The following is a 12,955-nucleotide window of genomic DNA, read 5'->3' on the forward strand; positions in this document are numbered from 1 at the left end:
TGAATATAAAAATGCTATTCATTATGATTATGCATTCATTTATATCACAAGCCATATCATTTAGGTTCATGATGGTATCAGAGAAAACAAGAAACAATTCATCTAGGTGAAGGGAGAACTAAACATTATAGGTGTGATAATTCACAAAGTAAAATGGCTAAGAGTTGCCATGGTTGCTCCAGGTTGTTTATCGACCACATCTCATTTGATTGGTTCAGTGGAACCTCTTTCCTCTTGATATATGTGACCTGTCTTCGATCTTTGTTTGTTGATATCAATTACCCAGTTTAAGTCCTAACCTGATAACACAGCATATCTATTTTCCACTTTTAGAGGAGTCATAAAAAGTTGATTCTGTTTTAAAATTTCAAACAAACAGAAAAAAGGCATTTGGAGGAAACAGAAGAGGGCTTCAATAAAACTATTTCCTCAGAGAGATAAGAGAAAGAATTACTTTTTAAAGCAAGAACAAGATGCTCAGCAAAAGGGACAACAACTAAATAAGAAAGAGCTTATCTTGGATGTTAAGAAATATAGGCCAGGCACAGTGGCTCAAGCCTGTAATCCCAACACTTTGGAAGGCAGAGGCAGGAGGATTGCTTGAGCCCAGGAGTTTGAGATCAGCCTGGGCATCATGGAAAATCCCTGTCTATGAATTTTTTTTTTTTAAATTAGCCTGGAATGGGACTAACAATCAAGGAAATGCAAATCAAAACCACAAAGATCCTGATCATTTATTCATTCACTCAACCACCTCACTCCTGCAAGAATGGCCACAATAAAAAAATAATGGTTGTTGGCATGGATGCGGTGAAAATGGAATACTTCTACACTGCTGGTGGGAATGTAAACTAGTACAACCACTATGGAAAACAGTGTGGAGATTCCTTAAAGAACTAAAAGAACTACCATTTGATCCAGCAATCCCACTACTGGGTATCTACTCAGAGGAAAAGAAGTCATTATACAAAAAAGATACTTGCACATACATGTTTAGAGCAGCACAATTTACAATTGCAAAAATATGGAACCAGCCCGAATGCCCATCAATCAACGAGTGGATAAAGAAACTGTGGTGGTGTATATATATATATGATGGAATACAACTCAGCCATAAAAGGTATGAATTAGGCTGTGCACAGTGGCTCATGCCTGTAATCCCAGCACTTTGGGAGGCCGAGGCAGGTGGATCACCTGAGGCCAGGAGTTCAAGACCAGCCTGGCCAACATGGTGAAACCGTGTCTCCACTAAATAAAAAAAAAAAAAAATAGCTGGGTGTGGTAGCAGGCGCCTGTAATCCCAGCTACTTGGCAGGCTGAGGCAGGAGAATCGCTTGAACCTGGGAAGTGGAGGTTGCAGTGAGCTGAGATTGCGCCATTGCACTCCAGCCTGGGTGGCAAGAGTGAGACTCCGTCTCCAAAAAAAAAAAAAAAAAAACCTGTCAAGGTCACCAAATACAATGGAAGTCTGAAAAACTGTCATAGCCAAAAGGAACCTGAAACATGGCAACTAACTGTAATGTGATACCCTGGCTGGGATCCTGGATAGAATAAGGACATTAAGTAAAAACTAAGGAAATTTGAATAAAGTTTGGACTTTTAATGTTATCAGCCTCAGTTCATTAATTGTGCCCTACCAATGTAATATGTAATAACATATTATTAATACATACATACATACAATACATAACATACATGTTATGTAATGTAATAAGAACTCCTATACTGTCATCTCAGTTTTTCTGTAAATCTATAATTGTTCTTTTAAAAGTCTATTAAAAATAAGACAGAACTTTACAAAATAAAAATAACCTCAAATGATGATAAGAAAATGTTTCTGCACTTTGCTTCGCTTCATTCGCATTATTTGGAGCTTTGGTAGGCTTGGATGTTTTCCTAGGCTTTTTAATGAGTATTGGATTCATTCAAGACATTAAAACTCAGAATTTCAGTAAAGATTCTGATCATTTATTCATTCACTCATCAAGTATGTATCAAATGCTGGCTAAATGCCAGGAAATACCCTGTGCTCAGCACTTGGAATACAGGAATCTTTTCAAAATATAGCCCCACTTCTGCCCTTAAAGTAATCCTAAGAAGCTGCTAGCTACTTTTACTTTATGTCAAACCAGGACATAAAGTACTGCCTGGCTGGCCCTGCAGGCCTCACCAGCTCACCTTGCACCATTCCCCCACACCTGACTGTTCTCCAACCACATTAGCCTCTTTCAACTCCTTGAAGTTGCAATGTTCCCTACTGCCCCAGGGCCTTTGCACATGCTATTCCTTCTGCCCAGAACAGTCCTCCTCTCTCTGCTCCCCTCCCCTTTGCCCAGGTAACTCTTATACTTGGAATCTCAGCTCAGGGATCCCTTTTTCAAAAACAACTCATATATTAGTAATTCCTCCCTAGTCATAGGGCTATCTGAGTAATGCCAGTGTCCTCCATGGAATGTTTCTTTGCAGGTTAATGACAACTATGACAGTGCCCTGTTGTTCACACTGATCCCCACTGCTGGCATAATGCCTTATATGGTGCAGAGATTCCATCAGTACTTGTTGAATGAATTAATGAATGAATGGAAAACAGGGTATGGTCCTTAGCCTTCCGGTATAGTGCGGATCCAAACCAGGGTGTTATCTCCTGAAGATTAGACGTGGCCATTTCCCCAGGTCTTATCTGAATTGCAAATAAGAGCCGGCCCTGGCTGCATCAACTCCTGGTCCACTACCTGCAGTAACATTCACACAGGCTGTAAGTTATTTGCTTACTTCAGGTTCGAAAAAAAAAAAACCCGAGGTCTGCATCCACGTCATTCCTGTGTTGCCATCTGAGAAAACTGACATCCAGAGTTGCCCAAAGCCACTGAAAGGCCCCATTTGATCCTGTTTTCTTACGACCCCCTGGACTCTACTTCCCCTAAAGCTTAGCACCAGCTCTGGGTAACAGCAGAGTACTCGCACCTGCCCTGGGGGCTTTGATCTGGAACGACTTGTTTGTGCGGGCGCAGTGCAGGGTCTTCTCCGGGGGGGCGGGGGGGCTCCGACCTGGACTGCGCGCGCCCCCTCGCGGTTACCGTGGAGACCAGACGTCCGCTCTTCTTTTCCTCCGGGAAAAGAAACTGACAGTGGCCGTGGGCCGTTGAATTCCGTGTAGTGGCCAAGGTACGCACCGCCCAAGAACTATGGGATAGGCGTCCTGGGATTCCTGGGCGCAGGGTTGGTGCCACCTTCCCAGGTTTTCTGTCGTCTGCCGCCCTGGGTCTCTGGGCTGTGCAGGAGGCCCTACGACTGGATTTAGGAAGGCTATGTTGTTGGCGTCCTAGACAGGAAGAGTCTGGAGGAATCAGCTCAGTCTGGGGCCTTTCGTCCCAGGCAAGGTGGTCCCAGGTCAGGCGATCGGGGTCCGATTTGAACCCCAGCTCTGTGATCCCGAGCAGACTTCCCTTCGCTGAGCCTCAGCTTCCCCATCTGTGAAGTGAGGATGATGACACCTACCCCATTGGAGCCAAGACTGCCAGGTAGCCTGACTGACATCCAGGCAGTCTTGTGGGGTCTCAGGGACTAAAGGCTTGCAGGTGGGTACCAGTTCTCCACACACTGCTCCCTCCAAAGCCCAGGAAACCTTGCACCCTCAGCCCTCTGGGAGACTGGGGTCAGGGGTACAGTGACATTCTTTACTTTTAATGTCTTTATTAATACAGAAAACATACACTAATTTCTCACAATACCAAAATAAATTAGAATTTGGGCCGACTGCTTCTAACACTGTTCATTAAAATAGTATTTAGTTATTCCCTGCTCGAAATGATTCATGAAACAAATTACTTCCACCATCACTTTATCTTTTTTTTTTTATGTTTCATGGGATAATTTGACCCTTAACAAAATCCAATCCTTGTGTTAAGGATTTTTCTTATCTGGCTAGGTTATAGTTAGAGTGGGAAAATATATTTGCATTTCATCAACAGCTTATTTTAAGGTGATTTTATCTGTTTAATTCTCAGCTTTGTTCCAAAGAGGGAGAGGTGGTGACAGTCTCTTGCCCACTGATATGTGCCAGAGTGCCAGGCATGGGGGCAGAAGTGAATCAGATGACAGCCACCTCTCACCACGAGGGGTGACTGAAAGTGTGACTGGACTACAGGCAATCCTGGCCTAGGCAGGTGAGACCAAGTGTTGTATTGAGGGAGGGTTCCCCTAGCTTGTCTTCTGGTCACCTCCACAGGTGAGTTCTACTGTGGCTTGGAGGAAACTGTGATCCATGGAGGACATGTGGGGCCTGGTCCCCTCATTTTAGCTCAGCTTCCAGGATAGAGAGGTCCACTCCCTGCAGCCTTACAGCTATTCTGAAAGGTTGGGATAAAAAGAGGAGGTGGAGGCTGGGCGCAGTGGCTCATGCCTTTAATCCCAGCACTTTGGGAGGCTGAGGTGGGTGGATCACCTGGCGTCAGGAGTTTGAGACCAGCCTGGCCAACATGGTGAAACCTCGCCTCTACTAAAAATACAAAAAATTAGCCAAGCATGGTGGCGGGCGCCTGTTATCCCAGTTGCTTGGGAGGCTGAGGCAGAAGAATCGCTTGAACCCGGGGCGTGGAGGTTGCAGTGAGCCGAGACCATGGCATTGCACTCCAGCCTGGGCAAGAAGGGTGAAACTCCATCTCAAACAAACAAACAAACAACAACAACAACAACAAAAAAGGAGATGGGAGAAAGAATCAATGGGAAAGACCAGAATGCAGAGAACGTTGCCAAATGCCAATTTACAACCTTAATTTCCTGACCAGATTTGACCCTTTGGTGTCTGTGGTTCTCCTCCCACTCACACATGTGCTGGTGGCCTTCCTTGAAGGGAAATAGGAGGGCCTCCCTGTCCCCGGTCCTGAGGGATGTCATTCTAAGCATGTTTTACACTGGACGCTTAAGCCTTTTCCTTCTTGTGCCCTCCACACCGCTTCAGGAAAGCTTGTGCTCTCTCTGAACCCTGTAGCATGTTTTCAGAGGCTGTCGGTTGCCGGATTCTGCAGTGAGCTGTGGATAGGAGGGAATTCAATAGTGGGGCTCTGCCTTCCCTGTCATGCAATCATATGGTGACGTGAATAAAACCCAGGGAGAAACAGTTTCCTCTAACCAATGTTCTCCTTGTGGTTCTCCCTCTGTTGAAAGCTCTAAGTACTGCTCCTTTTCCTAGAGTCCAATTCGTGACTAAAGAAGAGTACAGGCCGGGCACGGGGGCTCACGCCTGTAATCCCAGCACTTTGGGAGGCCGAGGCGGGTGGATCATGAGGTCAGGAGATCGAGACCATCCTGGCTAACATGGTGAAACCCTGTCTCTATAAAAAATACCAAAAAAAAAAAAAAAAAAAAAAAATTAGCCAGGTGTGGTGGCAGGCGCCTGTAGTTCCAACTCCTCAGGAGGGTGAGGCAGGAGACTGGCATGAACCCGGGAGGTGGAGCTTGCAGTGAGCCAAGTTTGCACCACTGCACTCCAGCCTGGGTGACAGAGCGAGACTTCGTCTCAAAAACAAGAACAAAAACAAAAACAAAAAAAGAAAGAGTACAAATGGGCCGGGCGTGGTGGCTCACGTCTGTAATCCCAGCACTTTGGGAGGCCGAGGCAGGAGGATTACCTGAGGTTAGGAGTTCAAGACCAGCCTGGCCAACATGGTGAAACCACATCTAACTAAAAATTATCCAGGTGCAGTGTCGCATGCCTGTAATCCCAGCTACTTGGGAGGCTGAGGCAGGAGAATCGCTTGAACCTGGGAGGCAGAGGTTGCAGTGAGCCGAGATTGCTTCACTCACTCTAGCCTGGGCAACAGGGTGAGACTTCGTCTCAAAAAAAAAAAAAAGAAAGAAAGAAAGAGTACAAATGGCCAACAAATACATAGGAACATGATCTACCTCATTCGCAACCAGAGAAGCCAATTAAGATGGTGATAATACGATAATGAGCAGTTTGACAATTTTAAATGTGCATAATCCAGCAATTCTGATTCTAGAAATGTATAAAATCATTGAATCAATGTGTCAAGATAAGTGTGTTAGGGTATTTTTGAATCACTGATTCTAACAGATGTCCCTTAGTATGAGGTTGTTTAATAAGTTATAAAGCATGTATAGACTGGAATGCTACATAGATTAAGGAACTGGTCGCCTCATTGTTTCCTCCCTGTTTCACCAAAACCCATGTGGTCCTGGCCTCATCTCAGGCCCTGCCACCCCTGACTCTCATGGCCAAACGCTGGACATCCCTGCTGTGGGGGCTGAGAACAACCCAGGGACAGGTACCAAGAATGTGAGGAAGGGTAGGGAGGCACTGAACAAGCAGCTCCAAAGGAGTGATGTGTTTCCCGAGGTCTATTCACAGAAGGCTACTCCAGAACAGCCTTCTGTGGATCCTAGCTATTCTGGTGTCTGAAGAGGGTATGGTAAACCTCATTGGGTCTGGCTGAATTCCTGAATTCCAGGCAATGAGGTTAAAAAAAAATTCTGCCCAGCATCTGGGTCTTGAGGTGGATGCTGTTGTTTGGGGAACCCAGCACCCATTCTCCCTCTCCCTGGCAATAATGTCAGTGTTCCTTTGGGCAACCACTGTTTCATACATCCAGCCCCTGAAGTTCAGGTGAGGCTGGCTCTACTCCTCGGTTCTAGATGTAGCTACTTCCAAGCAAATCCCCAGGACTTCTGCTAGCATTACTAAGACGAGTTCTCTTCCTCCACTTAAGCCCTCCAAGGATATGTGGGCAGGGTGGTGGTGACACAAGCCACAAGGGAAAGTGCAGGAATCCTGTGTTAGTAGTGGCTGAGCTTAGGCCAGGCCAGACAAGGAGAGGGAGGGGATTCTGGGCCCTGGAAGGAGAGTCATATAGAGGAGGCTGCCATGTTGAATGGATGGAGATGACAATTTCTAAGGTTTCCTGAGGCAAAAAGACCAAGATAAGGCTGGGGTTGGGGGGAGATCTGTGCAGCAGGAGCCAGTGGTAAAGACAGAGTAGAAGAGAAGGCCAGTATGGATTTTATTCTAAATGGCCTTTGCATAAAAGCCACCATAGAACAGTTTTATTTATTGATTTTGTTTTTATTAATCCTCCTCCGAACACAGAACACATAATTTTACTGTTTTTTTTGTTGGTGGTGGTAGGTTTGTTTGTTTGTTTGTTTCTTTTTAGAGACAGGGTCTTACTGTGTCACTCAGGCTTCAGTGCGGTGGCAGGATCATAGCTCACTGCTGCCTCTAACTCCTGAACTCAAGCGATCCTCTAGGATTAGCCTCTGCACTCAGCCTAGAGTTTTAATTAGGATAAGTCAGTAGTCTGATTTGTGTTTTTGGAAGATCACTTTGGATCCAGGGTGGAGAAATGTATCGGACACGGGGACAAAGTCAGAAGCAGAAAAAGCCCTTAGGAAGAGGAGGTGGTGTTCTTGAGGAAGGGGATAGTGGAGAGGGACAAAGTGTGAGAGTTTAGGTGCTCAGATACAAGGCAAAGGCCTGGGAGGAGTGCGGTGAAACGCTGGATAGCTTGGGCTACTCCACTTCTCTGAGCCTCAGTTTCCTCTTCCAAACAGAAATAATATCCACTTCATGAGGGTATGTTTGACAAGTGTAGTAGCTTAGAGTATTGTTTTTAGTCAGGTCTAGATTTGGATCTCAGGTCTGGCAGGTAACAGCTGTGTGATCTTACGAGAGTCAGTTAATGATAGATTGTAGCCTTTATGGAGCACTTGTTATGTTTCAACCAACAGAACTCTCCCCAGACTAGGATACTTATTCTAGCTTCCAGGGGGGTTGGGCGGGGACAAAAGGGGGTGGTGGTGAGGAAGTACTGTGGAGACAGCAAGGCTTTTGTCCAAAGTCCTACTAGTAAATGCGGAGCCAGGATTTCTCTATCACGTTCCCCTAACTTTTCTGCGCCTAAAACTGGGATAACAATAATACACTTCCCTGTGTGGTTGGGAGCATACAGAAAGGAGTCTGGCACATAGCAGGTGTTTATTAAATTATTATTAAAATTATTATTATTACATTCTTTGTGTTTTCCTCAGGTTTGCATAGAGTGAGCATCACTTGGACAAATCCTTTAGATTAAAAAAAAAGATCTAAGTGAGGGGGAAAAAAACTGCAGCTACCAGAATCTCAGCGGGGGCTTGGGGCGTGACCAGAGGGGCGTGGTCTACGGTGGCAGGGCCACGACTGGAGGGCAAGGCCGTGGGGGTGGGACCAGCACACGAGGACTGAGGACGGGGGCGGGGCCCGGAGAAAGGGGCGGGACCCGGGCTGGCGACGCATGCCCAGTGCGGTCCCCTTCACTGCCGCCGCAGCCGCGGCCACCGCCCACTCGGGGCTGGCCAGCGGCGGGCGGCCGGGGCGCAGAGAAGGGCCTGGCTGGGCGAGCGCACGGCCATGGCCCCGTGGCTGCAGCTCTGCTCCGTCTTCTTTACGGTCAACGCCTGCCTCAACGGCTCGCAGCTAGCTGTGGCCGCTGGCGGGTCCGGCCGCGCGCGGGGCGCCGACACCTGTGGCTGGAGGGTAAGGCGAGGGCGGCGGGTTTCTTGCTGTCGCCAACTCGCGGGGGACGCAGCGCGCACAGGTGCTCGCGGGGAGGCGAGCCCGCGCCAACCTGTCTGCTCTTCGCGGGGTCCGCGGCCGGCCCGGGTCCCACTCCTCCCGCGCATCCTCCTGGTTTCCCTCCTGGAGCGCGCGTCCTCCGGCCCTGGTCGGGAGGAAAGCGGCTGCCCGACCCCGGCTTTGTGTTGCTAATGAGGTGCGGCCGCCGGCCGGGGTCCCATTCAGAGGGCGGGCGTGAGGGGCGGTGGGGCTGGGCCGGGCTCCCCATTCTTTGTTCTTGGCCCGGGACCTCCTTCGCCCCAGGGCTGCGTGTCCCGGGCTGGGATCCCCGGAGCCACCCGGACCGGGTTGCGCTTTGGGGAGGGAAGGGGGTATTCTCTCGGACTTCCAGTCCACAACTCTGCCGAGGCCCGGGCGACCGGAGAGGGGACCTGGAGCATCGGGGAGGGATGCGCCCCGCTCTCCTGGTAGCTTTGCTTCTCCTCGCCTGGGGCCGTCACCCCACTCCTACCCCTCCTCTGACTCCGGGACCTCCTGAGAAACTTCGCCTCTTGGTTCAGCCCTTCGTCTTGTGAAGGTCTCGCGGCTGATATCCTGCTTCCCTGCTTCGAGTTGCGGATATTTTTCCCCCAAAGGGCCGCGTGGGTGTCACCTGGGTGAGGTGCCTGAGATGAGGCTGGAGAGGTGCCCAGACTTTCGCCGTGTGAGTTGAGCCGTCTCCCTGGAACCGAGCGCTCCTTTGACACTGTCTGTGCGCAGGTCATTGCCATCCCCCTCTCAGCTTCCCAGCTCCCTACCTGGGCTTCTGGCCTTGGGCGGCCCCAGAACCCGGAGATTATGTCCGTCTGCCCCGAGCCTCCCACTGAGGCCAGGGTGGGCCCGGCGTCAGGGAACTCACGGCCTTAAGCCTTGTGCAGAAAACGCAGGCTTTGCACTCAGGCAGCAGGGACATGACCTTGGCTCTGCTCCTGGGGAGCCATGAGCCTCAATTTCTTCATATGAAAAATGGGATGAAATGAGAATTTCCTTAGTGCTGCTGGGCTGAGGGATAGGTATGGAGTGGTTTGCTTAGGCCAACGTTGACCTCTTCTGGATGGGTCTAAACAGCCTCAGCACAGTCAAAACCTAGGACATAACACTCCGTTAGGCACACAGGCTGGTGCCTCCAAGCTCACTTGCCCCACAGTCCAAGAAATGTGGTGCAGAAAACCAGGTGTGAGCCAGACAGCTGGGATGTCTTCAGACTCAATAGCTAAGCTATGGAGACAGCTATGACCCCTGCTCTGCCTCCGCCCCCGCCACCTCCCCCGCCCCCTCCCCTGCCCCCTTAGGCTCTGTCATTCCTTCCTAGTTGAGTAAAGCATCACATTTTCTTACTGTGTTCCGTTTTAGTAAAACATCACTGCTCTTGTTTTATTGTTTAAAAAAATTTTAGTAGCTAGCAAGTTTCCTCAAGGCTAATCTCATGTTGACTTATGTATGGATCCTACTAGAATTTTGGATTTAGACTCCTATTGGCTTTTGAATGACTACAGTATCATCATAGGCGTTTTATTCTGAGTGTTCATGTGATGACATAGGTAAATCAGTCCGATTTGCTGTTTTGCTGCAGTTGCCAAGGTGGCTTCTTAGGCCACTGTACACAACTCATGAAGTTTTAATGCTGTGGGGTATGGTAGCGCTCCCACGGAGCCAGGCTGGTGATTTTCTTCTACCTGTGCGAGTGTATTCTCCTCTCCCAAACCTGCACCCTCATAGGATGGTGGCTCTGTCCCAGTCACCTCACACTCATGCTGACCTTTTCTCCACCACAACCCCTAGCTGGGGGTGACTTTTCTCAGCTGCTCCTGCCTTGGCCCCACCAATCCTTTCCTTGGGTCATCTACTTTCCTCTCCTGGACGATCATAGAGACCTCTGGGCCATGTTCCAGTTTCCAGGCTCATCTATGCTGATACATGGTTCCTTCTTTCCTGGATTTGCTGCTTGGTGCATTTCATGGACCCAGTTTCCCCACATGCTTTGCATTCCCACCCTTTCCAGCCTCACCCCCTGCCCCTCCCATCCTGTTCCTAACTCCGGATGGATGCCCTCTGTGCTTCCAAGACATGCTTTTCCCTCCTCCCAGGATGCCTTTTCCTCCCTTGAGAATTCCTTGCCTAGCTTAAGACTCAGTTCAGGTGGTGCCCCCTCAGGGAAGCCCTCCTGAATGCCATGCCCCTTGCTTTGCCTTCTCATGCAGGTCCTTGCACTTTGGTCTCACCAGACCATTTTGTCAGTATTTGTTCACTTCTATGTCTTCAGACTAGTTTCTTTAGCCAGGCACTGAACCTCATCTTGGTGGCCTCAAAGCCCTGTAAATATTGGCTGAACCAAATTAGACCTGCTGCCTTCCTCCTAAATCCTGTATTTCTTGATAGATTTTAAGAAGTAGAGGCAAAGATCAGGGCATCAAGGTCCATTGTCTTTGCAGCAGGCCTTTGCACATGCTGTTCCTGCCTGTGTTCCTTCACTTTACACCTCCGTAGCTTCCCTTCTCAGCCCTAGCATCACTTCTGCAAAAAATTGTCCCTGTCCACACCTCCCTAGGTCATGTCTTCTAGAAGTTGCTCTGTCAGGGAGTCAGCTAGAAATTACTGGTACACAGTGACTAGAGTATTTGATTCATGTTTGGGTCCCCTACCAAATAATAGGTACTTAGTCCGTAGATGTTGGCCTCAGCTCTAAGGTTGCTTGCAGTGGGGCTATAGGAACATAAAAGAATAAGGGTCGACTATATGTGATGCAAATCAGAGGAGGCTTCCTGTGGGCCTGGGCAATATTCAGAACCTGAGAGGGGGCAGCAAGGTGCAGCACCAAGTCCTGAGAGACCGAATTTGGGTGTGGAGCAGAGCTGAGCAAATGACCCTGTTGATCTCCAGGGAACATTTGTTTCAGGAACCCTTGCCGTTGCAGAAATGTGTATTTTTGTAGGACTTGCAAGGTGACTGCAGCCAGCTAACCCTCTGCAGCCCTGCTAACAGACCCTTCGGGCTGCTCCCAGAGGAGCCAGGGGCTGGCCTGGTTTAAGTGGTCAGGTTTCACAACCTCCCCATTATTAGTGGAGCAGTTAAGAGGCTGATACCATCTTGAACACAGGTCAGTGTTTTAGAAATGAGTTGTGGGCACACTTCCTCAACTACTTAAAAAAAAAAATCTGTTAGGGTCCTTGCCAGGTAAGGTTGCTGTTTGAGTAATAAATACTGTGTTCGCAAAGAAGTAATGATTTGTAAAACCTCCAGAGGGACCGCCATCCTCATTTACACTGGCTCTTGCTTCTAGAGAGTGGAGTGGTTTTGTGTGCAACTAGAAGCAAGTTTGGTTCGTAACTTTAATTGTGTCAGTCACTTGTACTGAAGTTCTCCCTCCCCTTGTCTTGCTGGTCTAGAAGCCTTTTTATGGAACAAGGAGTTAGGAATCTACTCCCACAGGTTTTTATTTAATGGCTTTTCCTGCAATGGGGGAGGAGGGAACATTTCTTGCCTCCTTACCTAAATGGGGTACACCTTCTCTGGTCTATTATCCCTGGAACACAATTCCTACTCCCCCTGCAAAAAAACACTACTTCTTCAGGAATTCGGGAAGGCAGGATGCTGGCATCATCTTTACAATGAAATGCAAGTTTCCCATTTAAGGCAAATACTTCATTGCAAAAGGTAGGAAGGAATAGGGTGGTACTTGGAAAAGAGAAGTTCCAGCTGGTTAAAATTTAGGTTCCTGATAAAAGTCCAATCCAAGAATTATCCTTGGCTGTGGGCCCAGGCATGTTTATTTGATTCTGAATTGGATGCATTTTCATTCACTTGCAGCTCATGGCTCCCAAGCCCACATCTGGTCTGCCTATCCTATGGCCATGTCGTCCATGTTATAGATGCTCTTGTGTCTGTTACAGAATTCTTGGTTAAAAAATTACTCAGCCCTGGCTGATACATTTTTTAGAGAGATGTTTTTATAAGCAGTGCAAAGCTTTCTTCCAGCCTGTTTGCCTAGTTAATTGGGAACTCTTCTGGCCCATGTCCATCTTTCTTGAGCAGCCCTCCCTTCTCTCCCCACCCCAACCCATCCACCCAACCCCAAGCCCCTGCAGTGCCTGGGGTATTGTGCTAGTTATTAACTTGGGCATATAGCTCGGTGACCAGGAGACCAGCAGTTACTTTTTCTCCAAGTGACACCCAGGGCCTTCCAGTATCAGAATTGCCTCAGGAGCTTGTTAAAATGCAGATTGAAAGCTAATGGGATCAGAGTGAGAGTGAGGTGGAGCCCAGGAATTGGCATTTTAACAAGTTCTTCTGAGGATACTCATGCTGTAACCAGGATGAGACCTATTTTTTTTAGAGGACAGGGGTTCC

The 12,955-nt window shown here is 48.4% G+C and overlaps 1 protein-coding gene across 2 annotated transcripts in view; it reads left to right on the plus strand.

Moving 5' to 3' along the window:
• The first annotated feature begins 3,080 nt into the window (after positions 1–3,080).
• Positions 3,081–12,955, plus strand: part of IL17RD (interleukin 17 receptor D) — an 81,377-nt gene continuing 71,502 nt past the window's right edge. Inside the window, exons 1-2 of one of the 2 annotated variants that reach the window (XM_025377433.1) lie at positions 3,081–3,165; positions 4,008–4,166. Coding sequence is in view for 1 of the 2 variants with exons in the window: in XM_025377432.1 (XP_025233217.1) it covers positions 8,405–8,530 (126 nt within the window). In the remaining variant the exon portion in view is untranslated. Of the gene's footprint in view, positions 3,166–4,007; positions 4,167–8,300; positions 8,531–12,955 lie in introns of those variants that run through there. The other variant, XM_025377432.1, reaches the window with a different exon arrangement.

Source organism: Theropithecus gelada, chromosome 2, assembly GCF_003255815.1.
Source record: "Theropithecus gelada isolate Dixy chromosome 2, Tgel_1.0, whole genome shotgun sequence".
Lineage (NCBI taxonomy): Eukaryota > Metazoa > Chordata > Mammalia > Primates > Cercopithecidae > Theropithecus > Theropithecus gelada.